This window comes from Alligator mississippiensis, chromosome 5, assembly GCF_030867095.1.
Source record: "Alligator mississippiensis isolate rAllMis1 chromosome 5, rAllMis1, whole genome shotgun sequence".
NCBI classification, from domain to species: domain Eukaryota; kingdom Metazoa; phylum Chordata; order Crocodylia; family Alligatoridae; genus Alligator; species Alligator mississippiensis.
Genome location: NC_081828.1, coordinates 93,788,148 through 93,812,552, shown reverse-complemented (window position 1 = coordinate 93,812,552; position 24,405 = coordinate 93,788,148). Strand labels below are relative to the sequence as shown.

Here is a 24,405-nt window from a genome sequence, read left to right as displayed (position 1 = left end):
TGTCTAACACTTTAACTGCTTAATCAGCCTCCAGGCATGTGACAAAACTGCCAGGAATGTCTGATTAAAAATACAGACTTTTGACATTTGGAGAGGCCCACCACTGCACAGGCATGTAACTGAACTCAACAGGTCATCCTTGGGTCCTCCCTTTTTCTGTGTTGGGAGAGTATGTTCCTCAGCTGTATTTGATAATTTGGGCTATGAAGTGTTATAGAAATGTACTAGGTGATCATATAGATATAAAATTTAAATAGGGAAACATTTCATAGATTTCATAGACATTAGGGCTGGAAGGGACCTCGGAAGATCATCGAGTCCAGCCCCCTGCCCAAAGGGCAGGAAGTCAGCTGGGTTCATAGGATCCCAGCAAGATGAGGATCCAGTTTGCTCTTGAAGGTGTTCAATGTAGGCGCTTGAACCACCTCCGGTGGCAGGCTGTTCAAGACCTTGGGGGCTCGGACAGTAAAGAAATTCTTCCTTATGTCCAGCCTGAAACGGTCTTGTAGTAGTTTATGACCATTCAACCTAGTCGTCATCCCTTGGGGCGCTCTGGTGAACAAACGTTCCCCCAGATATTGGTGGTCACCCCTGATAAACTTATAGGTGGCCATCAGATCACCCCTGCGCCTGTGCTTTTCCAGGCTAAAGAGCCCCAGGGCTCTCAGCCTGTCATCGTAGGGTCTGCTTCCCTGACCTCTGATCATGCGTGTGGCTCTTCTCTGGACTCTCTCAAGCTTCTCCAGAGAAGAGCCACACGCATGATCAGAGGTCAGGGAAAAGGTTAAACACGGTAAATTACAGTTTATCTGCTCCTGGAAGATTTTAGGAAGCCAGGTTGCATGCAGGAAGGCAATTTGTTCCTTTGGCTTCTTTATATTCATTACAAGCTGTAGGTCAGTCATCCAGGCTGGAAGAATAACTTGCTTCCAGGTATCTTATTAATGGCAGATTTACAGGGTATTTAAAACATTAAAAACAGAGTAGACACCAAGCTGGTGGCCTCTGTACTAGGTTTTGTTTTTTTAACTAAAAAAAAAAAAATCTCTGCTGTGGAATAATTTGCCTGACTAGGAGTTGAAGATAAAATTGTGCAAATTAACAATGTTACGTTATTAACACCAGGAATTTGTCATTGTTCTGCTCAAAGGCAGTGAACTAAAAGGAAGTCCATTTGAATGATGTTTACTCAGTTGTAGGAAGAGAAGTTTTAATGAGCCACATAGATTCAGAAATCTAAGACCACTTGATTTAAATGAGGGTATGGATGGTAATAACATTATTGTTGTGGCACTGAATCTATTAAGAGCTCTCCTAGATATGAAAGGAGATCCATGCTTGATATGCTTGATATAATAAAATAAATTATATCCCTGACAAGAAGACATCTGTTGTCCTTAAACCAGTGATTCTTAAAATTTTGACTCAAAGTACCTCTGATTAGACACAAGGCACCCCATGGAAAATGCCAGCTCTTAGCTTTCACTTGTTTCTTGACTATGGAAAAATAATAGAGTAAGTCTTCTGTTACAAAGAACTCAGAAAGACCACGACAGGTCAGAATGTTTTGACACTATGGAGTCCTATGCAAAATCTCCAAGTTTATCTTGTGACTCATCTAAGTATTTACACAACTTATATTGTATGGCACCCAACAGCACTCTTAGAAGGATGTTGCAGCACCTCAGGATGCTGTGGCACCCTGGTTGAGAATCAGTGCTTTAAGGTCTCTCAAGCTGTTGCTCTTCCTGGTGATATTTACAGAATGTTCATCAGTAGCTGTATCAGAAAGCCTCATTGTCCTATACAATACTATAGAAATAACCTGTCATAAAAATGGGGAACTGAGGCACAAGGTAAATTAAGCAACTTACCCACCACCACACTGAAAGTCAGGTAAAAATAGACATGGGTACACTGGGGCTGAGCCCAGAACTAGTCTTAGCCTAATGCCATACCTATATGATGGAGCTTTCTATCTGTGGTTAGGTTCTGCCACTGCCTGGATACTTCTTCCTGACCCTGGGATACAGAAAGATGGATCTGTTAAGTGTGGATTCCTTCCTTCTTGTCCTCTCTCCCCAGAATCAGTGACCAGGTGAAAAGTGGTCTGTCCGGCAGATCTGCAAATGTTTTGGATGGAACCAAGTGTACTGCCTTTATTTTTGTGGTCACTTGTTCAGAATAAGATGTTAGGCTTTTGAAAAGAACCAGATGTATCTGTTGATGAAGATAATAACATCAAGAACTTTCTTTTCACTTTTGCCAAATTATAAATGAATAAATATCTTTCTTTAATTTTGGCTATTTCCTGATGGTCTGACTTAGTTGCACAATTTTGTCCTAGTCTTGGAGGAAGAATGCTTTGATTATAATTATTGTGCAGGACACCCAACTGTGTTGTTATAGACAATACTATATTGTCAGATTTTATGCTTTCCTTTAGAATCTTGGTTGCATTATGAAATTCCTGGGATATTTTGTGAATACTTAGTGAGACCTCTCCCAGGCCTCCAATTAACTGAGACTGTATCAGCAGAATTTTGCATTATTGTTTTTTTTAATTGCCTCTTTTTTTCTATACAATGCATATAATTGCAATGGTTTTCATTATGTGCATTTAACTTCTGTATTTGAGGCAATCTGAACAGAATAGCTAGAAGAAGAAATGGGATCATGGGCTAGTTCAGTCTTTGTTTTGCTCTGGTGCCTCATTGCACAGGTGACCAGGAAAGTACAGAAGTCTTAAAATTACTTCCTCAATGTGTGTTCTTGTTGTTTTTGGGAAGCTGAGGTCTTTTCCGTCTCCATGCTTCTTAGTCACCAAGGGTGCTGATGGCTTTAAAGGAAGGTTTTATGCAGTATTCCACACAGTTATGGACAGAAATGACATGCAAGTGTTTTAGAGAATATGTATGAAGTGCATTGGAAGTTGTAAGATCTCAGACTAAGAAATAAACATGGGACTAAATTGATGGAAGTTTGGGAGTGATGTCTTCTTTTTTTCACATGAGGACTAATCAGAGCAGATGGTCATGGCTACTGAGAAATCTGGGAAGGTGATTCAAAGACTGAAGGGAAGTAGAAGCAGTGGGGTGTATATTATCCTTGAATGGATACATGAGGGGAAGCTAATTGCATAGGAAGTATTGTGTGATAGAGCTTGTGGAAGGAGAAGATCCAAGGACTAGAAGTATAATGTGGGAAGTGCAGATAGGAATTTGAAACCATGATGGAAAGGGAGGAAAAGGAGGCTGTGTGGGTGCTATAAAACCGGCTAGTGAAAGAATTAGAATTTAGGAACAAGTTTGCTACACTGGAGAATTCAGAGGAGAAACAGTCAGGTAGAGAAGATAAGGTGGCTAGGAAGAAGAGAGAAGCAGCTAGCACTATGGGAGGAGAGAAAGAGGTGGTGCAAATAATTGTGGACTGGAGCCCAATGTGGATGATGTACAGGAGGCTGAAGGAGGACATAACAAAGAATAATTTGCAGGCAAAAGGAAGAATGGAAGGGAAAGAGCGAACACTGATATTGGGAAGAGGCAGGTCTTTGTGACTGGGGATTCTTAATAAAGAATAATTGACAGGCTGCCACTAGAGCAGATCCAGACAGAGAAGTTGTGCTGTTTGCTAAGAGCAGATATGAGGTGTACACCAGAGGCTGAATGTGATCTTAAGACTAAGTAAAAATTTACTGACAATTCTGTACATTGGGACAAATGGTAATGTAAGATTCACACCGGAATGGGCCAAGAATGATGAAGTTAGGCTGGGATAGATGTTTGAAGAAGCAGAGGCCTAGATGATCTCTTGTTCTAGTCCAGTGGTGGGGAGTTACTTTGGCTGGAGGGCCATTTAACAGGTTTTGGTGATCTCTTGAGGGCCACAAGGGTAGCCCCACCCCTTGACAGGTGCACTGCCCCTTGGTCACCATCTTGGGACTGGAAGTCCCTCCTCTAACCCCTGACATTTACCACCAGCAATCTCTCCCATTGCTCCCAGAAGTAATCCTTTTGGGAGGGGAAGGTTTGCCACCTTGGACATGGAAAAAACCAAATAATATATGAAAAAATAAACATCTATTATAACATATTTTAATTTTATTTCAAGAAATATTTTGACCTTATTTACATGCATTTGCAAAGTGTATGTAGAGGCAATTGTGTAATAGCTCAGAATAGTTGTACTCTATATTGTGTGTGTGAGAGGGTATGGGGAAGTGTGGGGGCTGTGGTTGGGGTATGTGTGTATGTGGGGAGTTGGCATTTGTGGGGGGGTGGTTTGGAGGTGGGGGTGTATGGGAAATGAGTGTGTGGGGTTTATGGGGGTGTATGTGATGGAGGGGGTGTGGGGTTTGTGGGTTGTGTGTGAGGGCTGTGGCATAGGGTGTGGGTATAGGAGAGGTTGTATGTGTGGGTGTAGGTATGGTGGGGTGTGTGTGCAAGGCCCCTCCTCACATGCCCTCCCCATGGTGCACAGCCCCCACTGCTGGCAGCAGCAGCAACAGTAGGTGGCAGGCCCTGGGGGTGCTCATGACCTACAATAGGTGGAGACCTTGGGACCTACACATGGCAGCAGGGAGCAGGGCCAGGTTGCTGGCTCCATCATGCATGGGTCCCAGCCAAGTCCTGGGAGCTGCACGTGAGCCACAGGGAGACCGCGCAATGAAAATAGGCTGGCCCCACACTCCCACTGCCCTTCTCTGGCCCTGTGGTCTAGGCTCCATGCTCCCATTGGCCCCATACTGCTGCCCAGCTTCAGCTTCCCCTCTGCCTGATGCTACTTCCATACCTGCTGCCCAGAGTGCTGCAGCAGAGACAGGAAGAGGAGTTGCTGGAGGCCAGGGGAGCTGAACAGTTTCTCAGGCAGCTGCAGTAGCAGCAGTAGCAGCCTGGCTTTGAAGCTGTGTGTGCTGGCCAGGGCTAGGGCTGGGGTCCTTCTGCGGGTGAGGGTGGGAGTGCAGTGTTTTACCCTTGCAGGAGTGGATGGGGCATGACTCCATGTGGAGTGCAGCAGGGGCAGCTGAGGGCTGGGTTGGATACAAGTAATTGGTGGGTGCCTGCCTGCAGATGAAATTGTGTGTTGGGGACAGATCCAACCTTTGGGCTGTATCTTGCCTGCCCCTGTTCTAGTCCTGAGAGAACAGCAGAAGTATGACAAGATAATGAAGGTAAATGGATGACTCAAGGATTGCTGTTATGAGGAAGGTTTTGGGGTACTCAAACTTTGGCATTCATTTATTAAAAGGTGACCCTTTTTAAGGGATGGACTTCACTTGAGTACCTGGGGAAATTGCTTTGTGGGATCAAGGATGACATGACAGATAAAAAGAGATTCCAACTGCAAAATGTGGGAGAAGGAGAAAAGGTCAGGATAGACTAATGTTATCTCCAAGCTTGATTTTAGTACAGGTAAAGAAGGAAATGTTAAACAAGGACACAACAACAGATAAAACAGAGGGTCAGAAGATCGACAGCAAGATGAAAGAAATACTAATATTAATGAGAGCAGTAGTCAGTTAGGTGATGTGTGTATTGAAAAGGACTGTTTAAGAAATTGTTGGGATCAGTTAGAAACTACTGAAATGTTTCTTTCATAACGAAAGGAGCCTGGACAAGAGGCTGGAGGAACCAGATCTCTTGGTTAGGATGTGGAGCTGGATACTGTAGGGGTCCCAGAAACACAGTGGGGTAGTATTCAGGCTTGGAACATGGTTCCAGTGTTGAATGGTATGCACTATTCAGAAAAGAAAGATAGGGGAGTTGAAATAGGTAGCATTGCTTGTGGAAAGAAATTATAAGGGAAGGCATGGGTATCAGAATTGGTTAAGGCCACTTTGAAGAATGCTATTAAGAGGTTCTATTGGCATAGTGCCACACTGAGGGCTACAACATGGTCTGATCATGGGCTCAAGAAAGGGAAGCGGGAATGAAGCATCTGAACATGAAGACTGAATCAAGCTAACAGTAGTAGTAGCACTATATCAGGCAAAACTGTGGACTCAAGTTGCATCAATAGCCACTGTTTGCTAAAGGCATGGAAAAGAGAGAATGTGGGCTTTAATAGGTGAGGCAATTATGATAATTGAGCAGCTCCTGAAAGTAGTATGATCAAATGTAAGCAAGGTACCTTGTAGTACGATATAACTGCACTAACCCTGCCATATGGTAACAGAGTTCCCAGTTTCCTTCATGCTGTTAGACCAGCTTGCTTCAGTCTTCACCAGAATTACAGCCTCTCAAGGTGATAGAAGAAAAGTGCAGGCAGAACACCCTGTTAGTCCCTGACCTTGGAGCTGAGACTGACAATAAGAGTGGCCATGAGGATAATTTGTGGTTGAGGTTGTGGACAAATGTGTGTCCTCCAGAAAATGGCTTGAGACTGTCCCAACTTATTTCACATGGGCCTAGTAGCTGTACAGTGGTTGTTTGAAAACAAGAAAAATATTTGTAACTGATTACATTTGTCTTCATCTTTCGTGAACAGGAATGATCAGCACTAGCAGGAGCTTAAGTAGGGTGTGTTTAATGGGGTGCACTCCAGTGGCATGCTACAGTATTCCACATCTTGGTGTCTGGTATTTCTCCTCCCCTCTCCCACCCCTTCAGTCCCTGGCTTCTCAACAGGATCTCTGTCCCTGGTACTGAAATTCCTGGTTGTGCCTCTGAGCATTACACAAAGTATTGAAAAAGAGATCTCTCAAAGAGATCACTATTGCAAAATAGAACAGATCCTTCCCGATCTTGGAAATACCTTGAATGATAGATTATTGGAAGATGTTTACCTTTTTCACAAGCTGCTCAGATTGGTATCTTATTATCATCCCATAATTGACTAATAGAAACAGATCTGCTTTCTTTTTATTTTTTCCAACTCCCAGGTTTGTAGCAGAGATCCTTAATCCATAGCATATGACTTTACATTTTGTACTATTATATTTCATCGCCGCCCTCAATGTCATCCATTTTTCTGCATAATATTCTGATTCTTTTCTGTATTGACATTACCACACAAACTTGCTTCCACAGCAAATTTTATTGCACAACATTAAATACAAAAATAAAAATATAAGAAAATAAAAAATTACTTCCACTGCCATGACCAATTCTTGGGGAACTCTGTTAAGTAATCTTCCTCCAACCAGCAGTTTCCTTGTCAGCAGCAAGGGTTATCTCCACAATAGCTGGTTCCTTGCCCACCTTATGGATCTTGTATTAATCTCTATCTTCTACAGCTCAACTAATAATTTCTGATGTGGCACTATATCAAACATTTCAATGAAATCAAGATAGATTAAATTTACTGCTTATTCATTGTCCAGAAAAAAAATCAGTTTTCTTATCAAAGAAATATTAAGTTAGTCTGTGGTCATCTACCTTTGGGGAAAACATCCATTTTCCCTTTATCTCCATATCTTTAATTGATGTTTTCTTTAAAACTTGTTCTAAAACTTGATCTTGCCTTCCACTCAGGTCAGACAAATGGTAGTGTAGCTGCTCTGATCACTATTTCTCCATGCCTCTTCTCCTAGCTATTACATCCAGAAATAATAAGGCCCTACTAATATTAGAAGTGTTCCCTCTCCAGCTTATATATATATGGGTAGTTAAATTTGCCCATAATGACAGACTTCCCAGTGGAATTTCTTTCCCCCTAATAACATTCCTGCAATCCCTACCTATGTTTATACACCTTGAGTTCTACAGCAGATTCTCATGACCTGCAGAAGCTTGTGGCTCCTTAGAGTAGCATCTAGCTGCTCTCCTTTTACTTCATCTTGGCTCTGACATTCTTTCAAATCTAGGGATATTTTGAACTTGGGGTTCCTGTTGAGGCTGTCTTTTTGTTTTTAATATCTCTGTTTTCTTTCTCAGGTGTGGTACAACCAGAAAGGGTTCCACTCACTGCCATCATACTTAAATCAATTGAACAACCTTTTTCTGTGGATGAATTTGCCTTCTAATGTGGACTGGAGACAATATGGTAATGGTTTTCAAATCTTTGTTTGAATTCACTCATTTCTTTCTAACACTACTGATTTAAAACAAAAATCATTTTCCACTGTTGACATTAAATAGTAGTGTGAAAAATTGGACTGATTTTTCTTAAACCTAGAGGTTGAATTGCAATATTCTGATAGAAAAAATAGTTTAAAAAATCTATCAAAAGTTTTTGGCCAAGTACATCTAGCTACAGTTGATAAATAGTGGTACATGCTGTTTGTATTATGTATTCTGCTCTCACCGGATGTCCCACTCTTCTGAAATATCAATTTGTATATGTATATATATGTTTAACCCCATGAGATTCCTGACTGGGATGTAAGCCTTATATATATGATAACTCTAGGCCATATCTGCAGATGCCCAGTGAGATTTGGAAAGCATTCTCCAAGCTATGGATGGAGAGGGCAATGCAAAGTGTCCAATGGATTAAAGTAGCTTTATACTCTTTTAGATCAGGAGAGGTGGTAAATTCAAATCAGTATATCTTGGCATTTGAGCAGACAGAGAGGTAGTTAGCTGCGTTATTCTGAAATCAGCCAGAGTATAAGGCAGAGATGCACCTTATAGACTAATTAAATTAGATGTGCATAAGATTTTGTGAGCCCATGATCACTTCACAGCATCTGATGAAGTGAGCTCGGTTTCATGAAAGCTTATGAATTTCTGGTTTAGTTAGTCTCTAAAGGTTCATCTTTCCTTGCCTTCTGCCTGGAATTTGAGGTGAGTGCTACACAATACATTGTGTGATTGTTTTTGGTGGGCAGAAAATGCTAAGTACTATTTTGTAGGCAGACAGCTAGAAAGGGATTAAAATGAGATACCAGCAGGAAAGGGCATATAAACCTGTGATCTTGGCAAAATCAGAATTGGTGTGTGCTTTACCTGTCAGATAAGGTAGATATATACAAAGTGGTTTTTAAAAAGCGGTGGTCAAAATGCTATTTGGAATATTAAATTTGAAGACTGTCGGTTATTTGTTGCTTTCTTGTTGCCTTGTATGATTTCAATTAGAGACTGAGTGTCTATGTGCAAGGCATATGCTCGTGTATTGTTGAAAGGCTTTTAGGAAGCTAGTTTAGATGTCTTGAAAGCTCAGCTCTGTAACCCTCCTTTGCATTAATGCTATATTTTGCTTTTTCAGAAGATAGCCTTTTACTGTCAAGATGACTAGTGCTTTTGATCTGCTCTTATAAGTTGTCAAGGAAAATATTGGACCATTCAAGGGGGCAGGGTGGACAGGGTGAGTGTGGACAGATTCAGAAAAGCATGTGGGCAACTAAAGTACATTTTAGGTAGAATTTTAGCTCCTTGGCCCATGAATGTGATTCAGAACCCTTCGCCCAATATTTTAGGGTATGCCAGCTCTCTGTTCACTAGCTCTGAAGTGGTTTATGTGCATAAGCAATGCTGAGGAGCAGAAAAATGGCAGTGGTAGTCTGGCCTCACTCACCTCCAAAAGGCAGCATGTTTCTTTGTTGTTCAAATTTGTGAATATCAAATATCCCACCCTTGTGAGAGAACTTGCCAAGTGAGAATGTATTAGTTTTATGAAGTGTTTTGAAATATTTTGGCAATTTGAGTGGATGTTTTTAAAATGTAAGTTGATATACAGATACAAAAGGAAAGTTTTTTTGTGGATAACTTATGACAAAGGAGCAGAAGACTTCCAATTCAAATACGAAGGGGCAGTGGCATTGGTAATTCAGTGGTCTGTTCTGATATGGCAGGGAAAGAGTATTTCACTAACTGCAATACAGCATTGCCTCTCTACATCATTGCTGGGGACAGCAGGGCCTAACCTCCATAACATGCTTAGATATGCGTGTTTTTCTTGTGGAAAGAACTTACCCACCTATCTCACTGGAAAGGAAATGAACTTAATTTTCATTCACAGCTGGTATAATAAAGTGATTATAGCAATTGCTGCTTACCTTGGATTATAAATTCATTGAGAGAGCATGTTGGTGCATTTTTTAATGTTAGACATTAAAGCAATAATTTATTGGTGGGGAAAGTTCAACAGTAAAGGGAAAATGTTATGCTGGATTTCAGCATAGCTCTACATGAGTGCTCTGGCTGGCACTTAATTCAATGCATAAAATATATTTTTGTCTTGTAAATTGTCTTTTGTGCATGCTGCCTCTACAGAATTGGATAACACAACTATAAAATTAAATAATATCAAAGGGAATGATAAAATAAGAGGAAAAAATGTTTTTGGCTGAGGGTTGAAAACATTATAGTATTAAAATGAGAAAAATTGTTGTTTTACAGAAGTGCCCAAAATATACTAAGCAAACAAATTTAAAGTAAAAATCTCCCTGCCTTAAAAGTTCACGGCCATAGTAGAAAGGAAAAGAATGGTGTCCACCTTGTGTTGTATTACTTGGTAGCCAGGAAGTTTTCCTGTGGCAGCACCTAGACCAGGAATCTGTATTTGGGGTTCAATCATTGTGTTGCCACCTGTTGTCATCTTTGTACTAGGATCATCACTCACTTAATGTCTTAAATTAAGAGTCTTGCTGTAAGGCTAATATTTTATCTTCAATTATTTCTTTATTTGAACTAGGTTTCTTCTAAGAGCCTTAATGGAGATGGCCACCTAATGCCTGTAGAGCAATTATACAGGTCCTTGGACTTCTTTGAAAAGCTTAGCTTTCGATCCATTCATCTGGGGTCTTGCTAAGTAGCCCTGTCAGGGGCCTTGTTATCACAGTTTGGGTAGTGGGGAAAAAAATAAAATGTCACTTATTGATGAGCTACTGCTAATGAAATGCTTTATTTAGAGTGTTTAATAAAAGTTGCAAATAGCTGTGTCTCATTAAACAAAAACATCCTGCAAGATTTTCAGAAAGTCTCATCCAACCTAAATATAGATGCCCTCTAAGTAGAATCTATAAAAGAAATGATTGTAACCTATCTCCTTCAATGACTGGCATTTATGCTGTCATTCACACAGAACCCTAAAGGTTCTGCTGCTTAGCCCTGGTGCAGTCAAAATAGGAATTATGCTATTTTCTATCCCTTTATATGGGATCTGTCAGCTTGAACCAGCTGATTGTACCTCGTAGGTTACATATACTGCCACTACTGTCATGCCTCTTGGAGAGGGTGCTGCTAGGTTGGCTGTCTGAGCACTGTGCATTATATATCAGGGTGAGCAAGGGAAATTTCATCTGGGTACCGGAGCCTACTTGTAATGCTCAATCAGGTTATATACTGTGTGAGAAAAATATCAAGAAGAGAGATGAAAAAAAATCATGAAGAAAATGTAAAATTCTTTGAGACTCCTTCCTTTACTGAAAGCATAACCTTAGTTTCATAATTCTTTCCATTTGATATATATACCAATAAAGGATAGGGAGCACCCTAATGTCTATATGATGTAGTTAACTTTAAGATTTCAGTGATTTCATGTGTAGAAATGAAGTATCTTGAGTGGAATGGTACTGGACAAATCCCATGATATCAAAGTCTAGCAGAAGGTATCAGGAATCAGAGGGTGTCCAACCACACCTGGCCACATGTTGATGAGAGCTTCTGTACTCCTCCTCTCCTCCTCTAGCCCCACACTCCCAACTGATCTCCACACAGCATGCCTAAAGGATTGGCTGGGTGGCTGACAGAGACAGTAGATGAGCATAAAGACAGACTGGACTTGCCCCCTCCAGCAGTGGTAAATGTTAAACTGCATCTGATTATGTACAAAGGGCTGGTGGAGGTAAGTGGGCCAGCAGAAAATAGTGTTTTATGCCACCCACAAAAGGAGGCAGCTTTTGCTTACCTTTTTTGAGAGTATATTGCAAAATAGTATACAAGAATTCTATAATTATCTCTATTCTTAGTCTGGTGCTGTTTCAAGTGATGTTACTATAGAAATACTCTTCCCTTTCCTGTTCTTCAAGGCTATAATTGCATTTCTTTCTAGTTCTAGTAGTTCATTTACAAAGGTGCTTTTAGTTGGAGGAAAGGAAGAAAGAGGGGGATTTTCCTTTGGAGAAATATGCTCTGGTACTTGGTTTTCGTTTTTAAGTTCATTAATCTCCATCATGTCACTAAGGACATAGTTTCCTGTTATTCATTAAGTTAATGTAATTTATCTGTGCCACAAATGCAGTGGTATAGTTGTTTTCTTACTTGTATCTTATCCCTGAGACTTCACTGTACTGATAGTTGCATATTTTCTGGCCAACTCTGTTCTTATTTGCACCTGATGAATTCAGTAGAGCTGCACAAATAATAGTAAGGGCACACCTTGTGTGTATGTTTGTGTGCTGTTTTTTTCTGGAACAACCAATATGCAAGTGTGGCTATGGAAGTTGAGGCATCTAGGTGTCCCTTTTTGCTATCAAAATGATTCTGTGTTATTTTTAAGACTGGGAGGCATTTCAAATTATTTTAAATGATCTGTATTCAGGCAGAGTAATATTAGTGGTGGTCTGCTCATGCAGCTGCTTTGCTACAATAGCTCAGCTGTCAGTTGTCAGCTGTCAGTGAAGAATATGCCACTTGATTACAGAATTGTTTGTGTCCCACAGCCCAGGCCCAGCCCAGAGCTGTGTGTTGGGACAATCCTTGAGGTCATTCTTTCTTTCCAGGTCATGGAGTAATTGGAGCTACTCTGCGGCTGCCACTTGAATCTCAAGGTTGGGGTACCTTGTTCAGCACTGTGTATAACCTTTGCCTTTCTACTCCAGTGTGTGAAGGGGCAAAGGATACATCTTGTGGATCTGCAGGAACCATCAGGCTTATCCAACCCATTGTAGCACACAATGGGTGTGCGCGTCCACACATGCAAGCATGTGCACTTGCAGCAGCTCAAAGAGAAGCGGTGCGAATTTGAGCCGAGGCTTTTTGCCTCAGCACGTGCTTGGATGTGCACTTTGTTGTGGAGCAAATTGTGCCACCTGGGGCGAAAAAACCCTGCCTGGCTTCTCCCAGATCTGCAGCCAGGGGGATCTAGAGCCTGGAGCCAGCACCTCTGCTGTCTGGGAGGGCAAGCGGTAGATTGCAGCCAGGCAGGAAAGGGATCAGAGGGCTTGGGGGACAGGCAGGGGGTGAGGCCAGGTGGGGCAGGGATCGGGGAAGTCTGGGGGGGCAGGCAGGGGATGGGGCTGGGCAGAAAAGGGATCGGGGAAGTCTGGGGGACAGGCAGGGGATGGGGCTGGGCAGAAAAGGGATCGGGGGCCTTGGGGGGGGGCAGGCAGGTGATGGAGCTGGGCAGAAGAGGGATCGGAGGGACTTGGGGGGCAGGTGGGGAGTGGGGCCAGGCAGGGCAGGGCTGGGGAGTGTGTGGGGCCAGCAGGGGTCCCCCCCACAGTCCTCTTCTCCAGCCCCCCCGATCCCTTACCGGCACTGGAGCCCTGGTTGTACAACACGCTGCCTGTGCTTCAGCAACAGGGCAAGGGGCCAACCACAGAGATGCTTTGGCAGCCAGAGTGTCTCTGTGGAAGACCCAGCCTCCAGTTGCCCCTCTTTTTTTATCTCTCTTTTTTTTAGACCCCTCTTTTTTTTAGACCCCATGTCTACTTTCCTCCCCGTGCTGAACATTTTTTCATTTCCTCATGTGCCTCTTGCCCCGCCTAAAAGGGGTTTGAGCACATATGTGCTCATCTGTACATGCCCAGTGGGTCCCTGTGTCCCCCAATGCCTAACTGCCTCACATACGGCCCCACCATTCCGGATGGCCCCCGATCCCTTTTCTGCCCGGCGCTAACCCGGATGCACAAGTTGCTCAGTTTCAGCCTTTCTCTGAGGTTTGCCAAAGGTTTACTGCAGTAGGAAGCAAGTGTGTCTGAAAGATGTAGTGCTGTGTTGATAAACAAGAAAAATGCAAGGTCTACTTATGGGTGAACACAGGCAGTGATAGTGACAATTCCAGTTTCTCTGCTTTGGGATGTCCCTGTGCTTTAGCCATGATCTGGAGGGCATGAATGGGTCATTAATCAAGCAGAAGAGAAGGTCCTTTTCTCTATTCCCTGTTTTTTCCTAAGTGGGCTGGCTGGGACTCGGAGGGTGCTATCTATATTAGGAGCAGTACTGAATTGGCAAGCTCATTCAGCAGCATCTACTGAATACCCACAGAGTAACAGCTTCCTATTACCACAAGTCCTCAATCAGTTTTGGACCAATAGCTCTTGTGGTGATAGATTAATGTATAACATCAATTTCTGATTCAGTCCATCTTTGACATCATTTGCATTGAAAGAATTCCAAATTCACCAAAATTTAACATTGAATTTTTAAAATATCAGTTTACCGAAGGAAACTTCTCAGCATGCCTGTAGATTCATAGATTCATAGATGTTAGGGTTGGAAGGGACCTCAATAGATCATCGAGTCCGACCCCCTGCATAGGCAGGAAAGAGTGCTGGGTCTAGATGACCCCAGCTAGATGCATATCTAACCTCCTCTTGAAGACCCCCAGGGTAGGGGAGAGCACCACCTCCCTTGGGAGCCCGTTCCAGACCTTGGCCACTCTAACTGTGAAGAAGTTCTTCCTAATGTCCAGTCTAAATCTGCTCTCTGCTAGCTTGTGGCCATTATTTCTTGTAACCCCCGGGGGCGCCTTGGTGAATAAAACCTCACCAATTCCTTTCTGTCCCCCCATGATGAACTTATAGGCAGGCACAAGGTCGCCTCTCAACCTTCTCTTGTGGAGGCTGAAGAGGTCCAGGTGCCCCAGTCTCTTCTCATCTACAATCTTAAAAGCACCTAGGACTTCCAGAAACTAAACAAGGATCATGATTTTCCTCATTTGGGTATCATAGATATTCATAGATTCATAGATGCTAGGGTCGGAAGGGACCTCAATAGATCGAGTCCGACCCCCTGCATAGGCAGGAAAGAGTTCAGATGGGTTCAGATGACCCCAGCTAGATTCACCTTGGTGAATAAATACTCACCAATTCCCTTCTGTGCCCCCGTGATGAACTTATAGGCAGCCACAAGGTCGCCTCTCAACCTTCTCTTGCGGAGGCTGAAAAGGTCCAGTTTCTCTAGTCTCTCCTCATAGGGCTTGGTCTGCAGGCCCTTAACCATATGAGTGGCCCTTCTCTGGACCCTCTCCAGGTTATCTGCATCCCTCTTGAAGTGCGGCGCCCAGAATTGCATGCAGTACTCTAACTGCGGTCTGACCAGTGCCCGATACAGGAGAAGTATCACCTCCTTGGACCTATTCGTCATGCATCTGCTGATGCACGATAAAGTGCCATTGGCTTTTCTGATGGCTTCGTCACACTGCCGACTCATGTTCATCTTGGAGTCCACTAGGACTCCAAGATCCCTTTCCACTTCTGTGCCCCCCAGCAGGTCATTACCTAGGCTGTAGGTGTGCTGGACATTTTTCCTCCCTAGGTGCAGCGCTTTGCATTTCTCCTTGTTGAACTGCATTCTGTTGTTTTCTTCCCACTTGTCCAACTTGTCCAGGTCTGCCTGCAGCTGTTCCCTGCCCTCTGGCATGTCCACTTCTCCCCATAGCTGTGTGTCATCTGCAAACTTGGACAGAGTACATTTCACTCCCTCGTCCAAGTCGCTGATGAAGACATTAAAGAGTATCGGTCCAAGGACCGAGCCCTGCGGGACCCCACTGCCCACACCCTTCCAGGTTGAAGCCCACCCATCCACTACGACTCTCTGGGTGCGACCCTCCAGCCAATTCGCCACCCACCGGACTGTGTAGTCATCCAAGTCACAGCCTCTTAACTTGCTCACCATTATGGGGTGGGATACCATATCGAAGGCCTTCCTGAAGTCTAAGTATACGACATCCACCCCTCCTCCTGTGTCCAGGCATTTCGTAACCTGGTCATAAAAAGAGACTAGATTGGTCAGGCACAATCTGCCTGCCACGAACCCATGCTGGTTTCCCCTCAGCATAATTTGTCCTGCCAGGCTCTCGCATATGTGATCCTTGATAATTTTTTCAAAGACTTTGCCAAGGATGGAGGTGAGACTGACTGGCCTATAGTTGCCCGGGTCCTCCTTCCTCCCCTTTTTGAAAATGGGGACCACGTTAGCCCTTTTCCAGTCCTCCAGGACTTGGCCCGTGCGCCACGAGCATTCGAATATTCCCACCAGTGGCTCTGCAATGATGTCGGCCAGTGCCTTCAGCACCCTCGGATAGAGCTCATCCGGGCCTGCCGACTTAAAGGCATCCAGTTCTTCCAAGTGACTCTGCACCATCTCAGGGTCTATGCATGGAAGTCTGGCACCTTGCTGCTGCCTCTCTACAACCCCAGTGAGAGACTTGTTGTGCCCCTTGCTTAGGAACACTGAGGCAAAGAACTCATTGAGGAGTTCAGCCTTGTCCCCCCTGTCCGTCACCAATTGTTTCTGCCCATTTAGCAGGGGTCCTATTCCTCCCTGGGCCTTCCTTTTACTCCCTATATATCTAAAAAACAATTTCTTGTTGTCCTTTACTTGGGATGCCATCCTCAGCTCCATGGTAGCTTTGGCCCGTCTAACTGCCTCCCTACAAGCACAAGCAGAGGAGGTATATTCGTCTTTGGTGACGAATATACCTATATTGTTGGCTAAGTGGGCAGAATTTTCTTACTTCAGATGGTGGGAAGTAGCAGATATAATTCTAACCAGTCACTGTCTCATGGCCCCAGAAATCTTCATGTTGTTTTCTGCTATGGGTAGGAGGGAGTGAACAAGTTCCAGAAACACCCCATCTCATACTCCGCACTTTAAATTGTATGTTTGCCTTAATTGGGCAAAGAGAGAGATATTTATAACTTCACACGATGTTCCTATCAGTGATGAGACTGATAAAAATGGTTAGATTCCCTGTTTTTTCCTGCACTGGGTAAAATTTTAAAGTCTTTTCACTGAACTCTATAAAGAACAGATACCAGCTGGTGATCCTATGTCTCGAAAAACATCCTTAGCAAAGATATGTGTAGACAAAGCCCCAGAGGAAAGGGAGGAAAGGAAAATGCTGAAAACAAGTTAAGAAACAATATGACTTCTCTCCCTTCCCATCCCCAGAATTGGAATCTAAACTGAATTAAGATATACATTCACAGTTTTACATCTTTTAAAATCCTGTAGCAGGTCTTTGCTTAGGGCAAGTTCTATCTTGTGCTCAGTGTTAGGATTGCATGATGCCTCATTCCTTTTCAGATCTCTCCAAAGGAGCACAAGGAGGAAGCATATACACAAATACTGTTTTTCTTCTGGGATCATCCCCCAAAACCTAACCATTGAATTAATGGTTCCAATTCTTGAGTTCTTTACTTTTATATTTGAAGAAGTTACCATAGCCAGAATTTCTCAGCATTTTGATATTCAATTTTATTAATATCCAGTTCAGTTACTCTCTGCATGGGGCACTAAAATCTTTCTTTGGCTTTAAGGTCTGCATAGGTAGTAAGAGTCCATGCTCAGATACTGTATTTTTATAGAGAGGATTGAGGCCCCAGGAATAGTCTTTCAATTTACTACAGCAGGTCAGAAGAAAAGCGAAAAACTTTGTGAAGGAAGATTTTACAGAAGGAAGACTTTAAGGAAGATGTTATGGAGACATCTACCATGGAGATGTTGGTAATATTCCAGGGAAGTTAGTTACTGGAAATGAAAGATGCTCTTACAGGTGTGGGACTATTAATTTCAAATTATAAAAAGAAGTAGAAGGGAGTAGAGCTGAATTAGTTCTGAATGCTGGTGTTCCATGTTATGTGGTCCCTGGTGACTGTACATGAAAGTCTTCCAGGTACTATCCATGAAATTCCCTATATAAAACACAAACTTCACTTCATAAATCTACCGGATACAAAAAACCATGGACTAAACATAGACATTGGATTCATGGCACATTATAACCTGCCTGACATCTGATAACCCCATGGAACCTTGTCTGCGTTTTACCAGCTACATTCTTCTATCACCAGTTCAACATTCCCCACTTTCCACCCTCCCTTCCTGTCTTGCATCTATTGTCTCCCACTTCTCTGATCATCACTGCTAGGCATTTGCATTTTCACAGACCTGCATTTTGCCTTTTGGTTTCTATTCTACCCAGGAGAGCTCACAATTCACCAGCAGATATGCCTGAAGAAGGCTCTTTGTGCCTGAAAGCTTGCAAAGAACAGTTTTTCCAACTATGTAGTTTATCTAATAAAAGATATCACATTTACTCAAAGAACTGTGGATGTAGTCTTTCTGGACTTTAAGAAGGCCTTTGACACTGTCTCTCACCCCATTCTCATTAATAAATTGAGCAACTGTGGCATTGATGCCTACACAGTTGGATGGGTCAGAAATTGGCTGATGGGGCGTACCCAGAGAGTGATGGTGGACAGGTCGTACTCGACCTGGCAGGATGTGAATAGTGGGACCCCCCAGGGCTTGGTCTTCATCAGCGACTTGGATGAGGGGGTAGAAAACACATTGTCCAAGTTTGCCGATGACACCAAGATGTGGGGAGAGGTAGGCATGCTCGAAGGGAGAGAGAGGCTGCAATTAGATTTAGACAGACTGCAGAAGTGGGTGGATGGTAATAGGATGGGCTTCAATGTGGATAAGTGCAGGGTGCTGCACTTGGGGAGAAGGAATCCACAGCATACATACAAGCTGGGGAGCTGCCCCCTTGAGAGCACAGAGGAAGAAAGGGATCTTGGAGTCATTATTGACTCCAAGATGAACATGAGCTGCCAATGCCAGACCGCAGCCGGCAAAGCCAACCACACCTTGTCGTGCATCCAAAGATGCATCTCAAGCTGGTCCAGAGAGGTGATACTCCCCCTCTATGCGACATTGGTCCTGCCTTAATTGGAATACTGAAAATCTGAACTCTGAAATGGAGCATGTTCTCTAGCTTGTGTCCACAGAGCTCCCAGCCTATAGCTATATTCACAATGGAAGTGGGGGAAAGTGAGTGGAGGGAGTTTGGTCTGTTTTCTCAGCCAGTGCTGAAGGGTAGGATGGGTAGATTGGAGCCACACCCTAAGGGGGGGTCTCCAGTCTACCCAACATACCAGTGCCAGTTGGGGACCCCCAAGAAAGAGCTCCCTCTGCTCCCTTTCCCCCCTCCCATTCTGGAAACAGTGTCTGGACTGGGAGGGAGAGTGGCATTATTAGGGAGACCAGCCTGCAGGCTCCCATCAGTCAGCTGGAATCTCCAACTCCCGGATCCAACCATGAATTTCTGTTTGGTCTGAGGGATCATTGCAACTCATAGCACTTGCTGCAAAATGCTGTGAGTTGTAATGGGGCACTGGTCTTCTGTCTGTGCCCTAAGATGTTTAAGGCTCTGCTGCTTGGTGTCCAGAAACAACCATGTGTCTTGCCTTAGGAAGGCAATCTTAATCCGCCCAGGGAGAAGTATAGCTTTCTTGTTCTCTAAATGATCAGCCTGGTGTACCCCTCATGGCTGATCCTATTCCACCCTGTACTCTATTCGTAGCTCTCCTATTCTCTCAGTCCACAGCCTCATAAACTTGTCATGTTGAGATGCAGCTTGCTGACATGGGAAACATCGACCTGAACTTGTGCTGTCTAACTGTCAGATGGCAGCTTTGACTTCAATGAGTGCATCTACACGTCACCCTTATGGCGATGTTGTTCAGCACCGTGTTTTAGTACTTCCTTTAGGAGTACTAAAGGAAGTACTAAAGCTTGGCACAGTAACTGCCCATACTGCGCCATGTGCGTGGCACATGGTTAGTTTTTGCTGCTACTTCACCATAGCAATGCATTAAAATGGGGACCATGCCACCAGTCATTAGCTGCCAATCACATGTAGACTCATGTGATTGCTGCCACCATAGTGCATTGTATGGTGATGTGGTGCATCACTATGGTGATGTAGGGCAAAGTGTAGGCCCAGTGTAAGATAGAAGAGCACCCACCTTTTGCCCAGTAGCCTGGCGGTTAGGGCAGTTGCTGAGTAACCTAGGTTCTAAGCCCCACTCAGCTAGGAGGGGGATGCTAGGCTGCGGACATCCTCCATCCTTCATGGTAAAGCTGGGCCACTGAACCCAAAGGAATGCAAGGGTCATGGGACCAGGAGTAAAGTGTGCAAGAGGGAGCCTGACTGTAGAGGGGTGAGGTGGGCACTCCTTTGGGAGGGAGAGACCACTGGGCTCTGGCCCTTTGTTTCCAATGTGGTTTATGCATTTGTTTCTAATGGAATTTTATAAACGGCATTTTTACTTGCAAGTATGTGAATTGAATGCTTTAGGGAGAGGCTAACATCACTGGAGTGAACATAACAATGGCAGAGACTACATAAGGACAATTAACAACAAACTAAAGAAATCCTACTCCAATTGTTTGTATTAATTTTTTAAAATTTCTGTTTTTGTATTTCATCTGCACTCTGCAGATGGGTACTTTAGAAATATAAGGCAGTTACCTTGAAAGCTCTATTTCTAAGAAGGCATTGTATTTGGTGACCGTCTGTTTCAATGTGCGATGTGTATTTTATTTTCAGTCTTAAAATAAAATTATTGATGGGGTTGAATTTGTTTTTTCATAAGATGTCATATCTTGCACCATGGGGGAGTTTGTGCCCAGTGCAAATTACATTTTTTTTTTAAAGTTTTCTTTTCTGGTAGTGGTCTCATTTTCCTTGACCGGTGTTTATTCTGTGATCTGATTATATGCTAGAAAATGTTCTCATACCTGACCTAACTTAGCCAGTCTTAATTTTTGTTGAGTTGTAACTTAAAAATTATAACTTCTATTAGTGTTTCCTCTTGGGTTTGTTGATATACATAATAAATTAAGGCCATTATGATTTTAGGACAGTGTTTATATTTGGGCTGTTGAGAATATATCAGAAGAAGTGTTGCTTTCTGCAGGAAAATGTTTTGATGTCATTTAATTTCCAGGACTATTTTTCATGTTTCACTCATTTCCTATGGTTCTAAGATTGTCATTAGCACAGATCATTTTCCTCTGTGTGAACTCTTGGCCAGGTTTTTACCTGGTATAGCTATTCAAATATATATTCTCCGAGGATCTGGCTTTATCTATATCTGAGCCCCCTGACAGACATTACACTTAAGATGTGTTCAACCTGGGCTCTCTGTACACATCTTAAGTAGTAATCTGGCCAGATGTTAATGAAATTAATAGCGCGATAAAAAAGGAATAAGTCACAAAGTTATTACACATGTTTTGTGTAATAACTTTGTGGCTGGTTCCCATCATGCCTTAAATTGAACATGTAGTCAGGCAGCTGATCACAGTTCCCAGCCTCTGGGGTGCAATGAGGCCCTTGAGTCTTCAGTGTCCCAGAGGCTGGGAAAAGCAGCTGATTGGGGCTCCAGGCTTTGGAGGTGTATCAGAGTCAAAGGCTCTGATATGCCCCTGAGGTTGGGCGCAGCAGTCAGTTGATCAGCGGTCCCAGCCTCAGGGTCACATTAGAGCCCTTGATTTTGATATGCTCCCAAGGATGGGAGCAGGGATCAGTTGATTGACCTTCCTACTTGCTAGTGCAAATGGGCTGGGATCTTGCAGCAGTCAGCTGATCCAGGCTCCCTATGCACTGGCAATATGGTGGGATGGGGATCTGATTTCTGATCCTTCAATCATTACTCCTACTATGGAAGCATGATTGTTGGGATCACACATCAGACCCTATAGCACCTTTTATTGAACATCTGCCAGGAGTGCAGAATGGATGGAGTTTCCAAAGCCTTTCTGAGTAGTCTGCTTCAGTGCTTTACTACCCTCCTGGTGAGAGAGTTTTTGTCTAATATCTAACTTAAACTTCCCTTGCTGCAACTTGAGACCATTGCTCCTTGTTCTGTCTCTGCCACCACTGAGAACAATTTAGCTCCATCCTCTTTAGAACCACCCTTCATGTGGTTGAAGGCTACAATTAAATCCCCATCAGTCTTCTCTTCCCCAGACTAAATAAGCCCAGTTTCCTCAGCCTCTCCTTATAAGTCACATTCCCCAGCCCCCTAACCATTTTTATTGCCCTCTGCTGGACTCTCCAATTTGGCCACATACTTCTGTAGTGGTGTTTAGTCATAAAATGGGATTCAGGATTAGTGCATAAAGGATTGACATGACAACACATTCAATAAATGACAGAAAGGCTTTATTTAGTACAACTATTCACTGTTAAATGAGCCTAAAGCAAAGCAAAGTCCAGTATATTTAGCCTTAAAAGTGATAGTATTGCACCAATACAGGCAAAGAGGCAATCTCAGTCTTGTCAGCTTCTCGAGGCATGGATCCATTCACGAGAAGATCAGCTGGGTGCAGTAGCAGTTCTTGTCAGAATCATTTCTCATTCTTTAAGCACACCCTGTTAGCTGCCTTGTTCCTCTTTTATACCCTTTAGTTCAGCATCTTCAAAGCATTCTTGTGGTTGTGTAAATCAAGAGAAGAGTCCCAAGAAGTAATTAACAGGAAAATCCTGTTAAACTGTTCATTATTGGTTATCAGAAAGTCCCAATTTTGATTGAATTACCTTCCTCAGTAACAACAGATTATCAATTTCTATTAAGTTGGAGCATATCAAGAGACTGATTAACAACCAAAAAAAACAGAATGTTTTTGAGGCGTTTTCCTTGGAAGATCACGGGAACCACTGAGGCAAACAAGTAGATTAGGAAGAGACACCTATCAAAGCCCATATGGAGAATGTCTCTTCCTATACATAAACATGATTGCAAAGAAGTATTTACTACATCAATTAATAAAGGATAGACATTTCACACAGTTACATTCCAGACACATATAAGCCTCTTAAATTCATCATAAATATAGTAAGATAAGCTGGAAGTGATGACTCATTTCTTTTCAGAAGGTCCAGGTGCAAATTTGCATACTTTTGCACTACATAATTGTCATGAATATTTTGTATTTTATCTTTTGTGAGTAGGCCCAGCCTCAGCTGGAATTTCAGTCATCAAGTGGGAGGCCCAAAACTGGACATACTGGTACTCCAGATCTGGCCTCACCAGAGCTGAATATAAGGCAATAATCACTCCCCTCGATCTACTGCAACACTCCTACTAATGCAGGCCAGTATCCTGTTAGCCTTCTTTGCAACACAAGCACACTGTTGGCTCATGTTCAACTTATTGTTCACTGTATTCCCCAGGTCCTTTTCTGCAGAGCTGCTGCTTAGTTAATCAGTCCCTAGCTTGTACTGGTGTTTGGGATTGTTCCGCCTTAAGTGAAGGACTTTGCACTGGTCCTTATTGACTTTCATGAGATTTCTTTTGATCCAACCCTCTAATTGGTCTATTCCTCCCTGAATCCAGTATAAATACTACCCCCCCCCCCAACTTGGTGTCATCCACAAACTTCTTGAGGGTGCATTCCATTCTATCTTCCATATCATTGATGAAGACATTGAACAAAACCGGCCTCAAGACTGACCTCTGGGGCACTCTACTTGTACCAGCTGCCAACTAGACTTTAAGCCATTGATTACTATCCTTTCAGCCCAAGGATACAGCCAATTTTCTATCCACCTTACAATCCATTCATCCAACCCATACTTCTTTAGTTAGCTTGCGAGAAGGTAGGAGATCATATCAAAAGCTTTGCTTAGGTCAAGTTATATCCCAACCACTGCTCCCTGCATCCACAGAGCCAGTCATTTCATAATAGAAGGTAATCAGGTTGGTCAGGCATGACTTGCCTTTGGTGAATCTATGCTGATTGCTCCTAATCACCTTCTTCTCCTCCAAGTGCTTAGAAATGGATTCCTTGAGGACTTGCTCCATGATTTTTCTAGGAAAAAAAATCGTGTGTGTGATTAGAGGATCCTAGGAAGAGGACCTGTCTTCGACCATAGTGAGATACTAAATGCTTAAGTCCATGCCAGTATGACTTGGGAAAAAAATAATTCTGATCCTAAAGATCAAGACCCTCCCACAGGAACCTCTGCATTTTCTAAGTACTGACAGCAACACTGGTGTACCTTTGTCACTGTGGCTATTGTCCAGTGCTTAGAGAAAGATGAAGAAACCTAGAAATGTTCATAAGGAGAGAAAAAAAAAAAAGAAATCTTTCTGGGCTCTTACAGGCAAAAGCCCCAAAGAACATTGCAAAACTTCCCTTCTCTGCTAGATAGAAATCTTGTAGTTTCCAGTCAACATTTTTTCATAACCAGTGTATAGCTATTTGATTGTGTACCAATATTGGGTTTTTTAGTCTACAAAGATCTTCCTTCCTAATATTCATCCCTGAATGATCTTGTAAAGAGTAAGCATGTTTCCTCTCAATCTCTATTTAAAAAAACTGAATGTGCCAAGCTCTTTTAGTGTTTTCATTAAAAAGTCTCCATTCTTTAATCATTGTAGTGGCCTATCTTTGTACCTGTTTCGGTTTAGGTTCATTGTTTCTGAACACTGGTGATCAGAAAAGCACACAGTATTCTAGATTGGGTCTTATGAATGCCTAAGACGTACAAGGAATGCAT

At 43.0% G+C, this 24,405-nt stretch overlaps 1 protein-coding gene across 1 annotated transcript in view; it reads left to right on the top strand.

The window, feature by feature from the left end:
* Positions 1 to 24,405, top strand: part of ABCA13 (ATP binding cassette subfamily A member 13) — a 370,934-nt gene that overhangs the window by 245,665 nt on the left and 100,864 nt on the right. Inside the window, 1 exon segment of the mRNA XM_059729347.1 lies at positions 7,875 to 7,983. Coding sequence (XP_059585330.1) covers positions 7,875 to 7,983 — 109 coding nt within the window.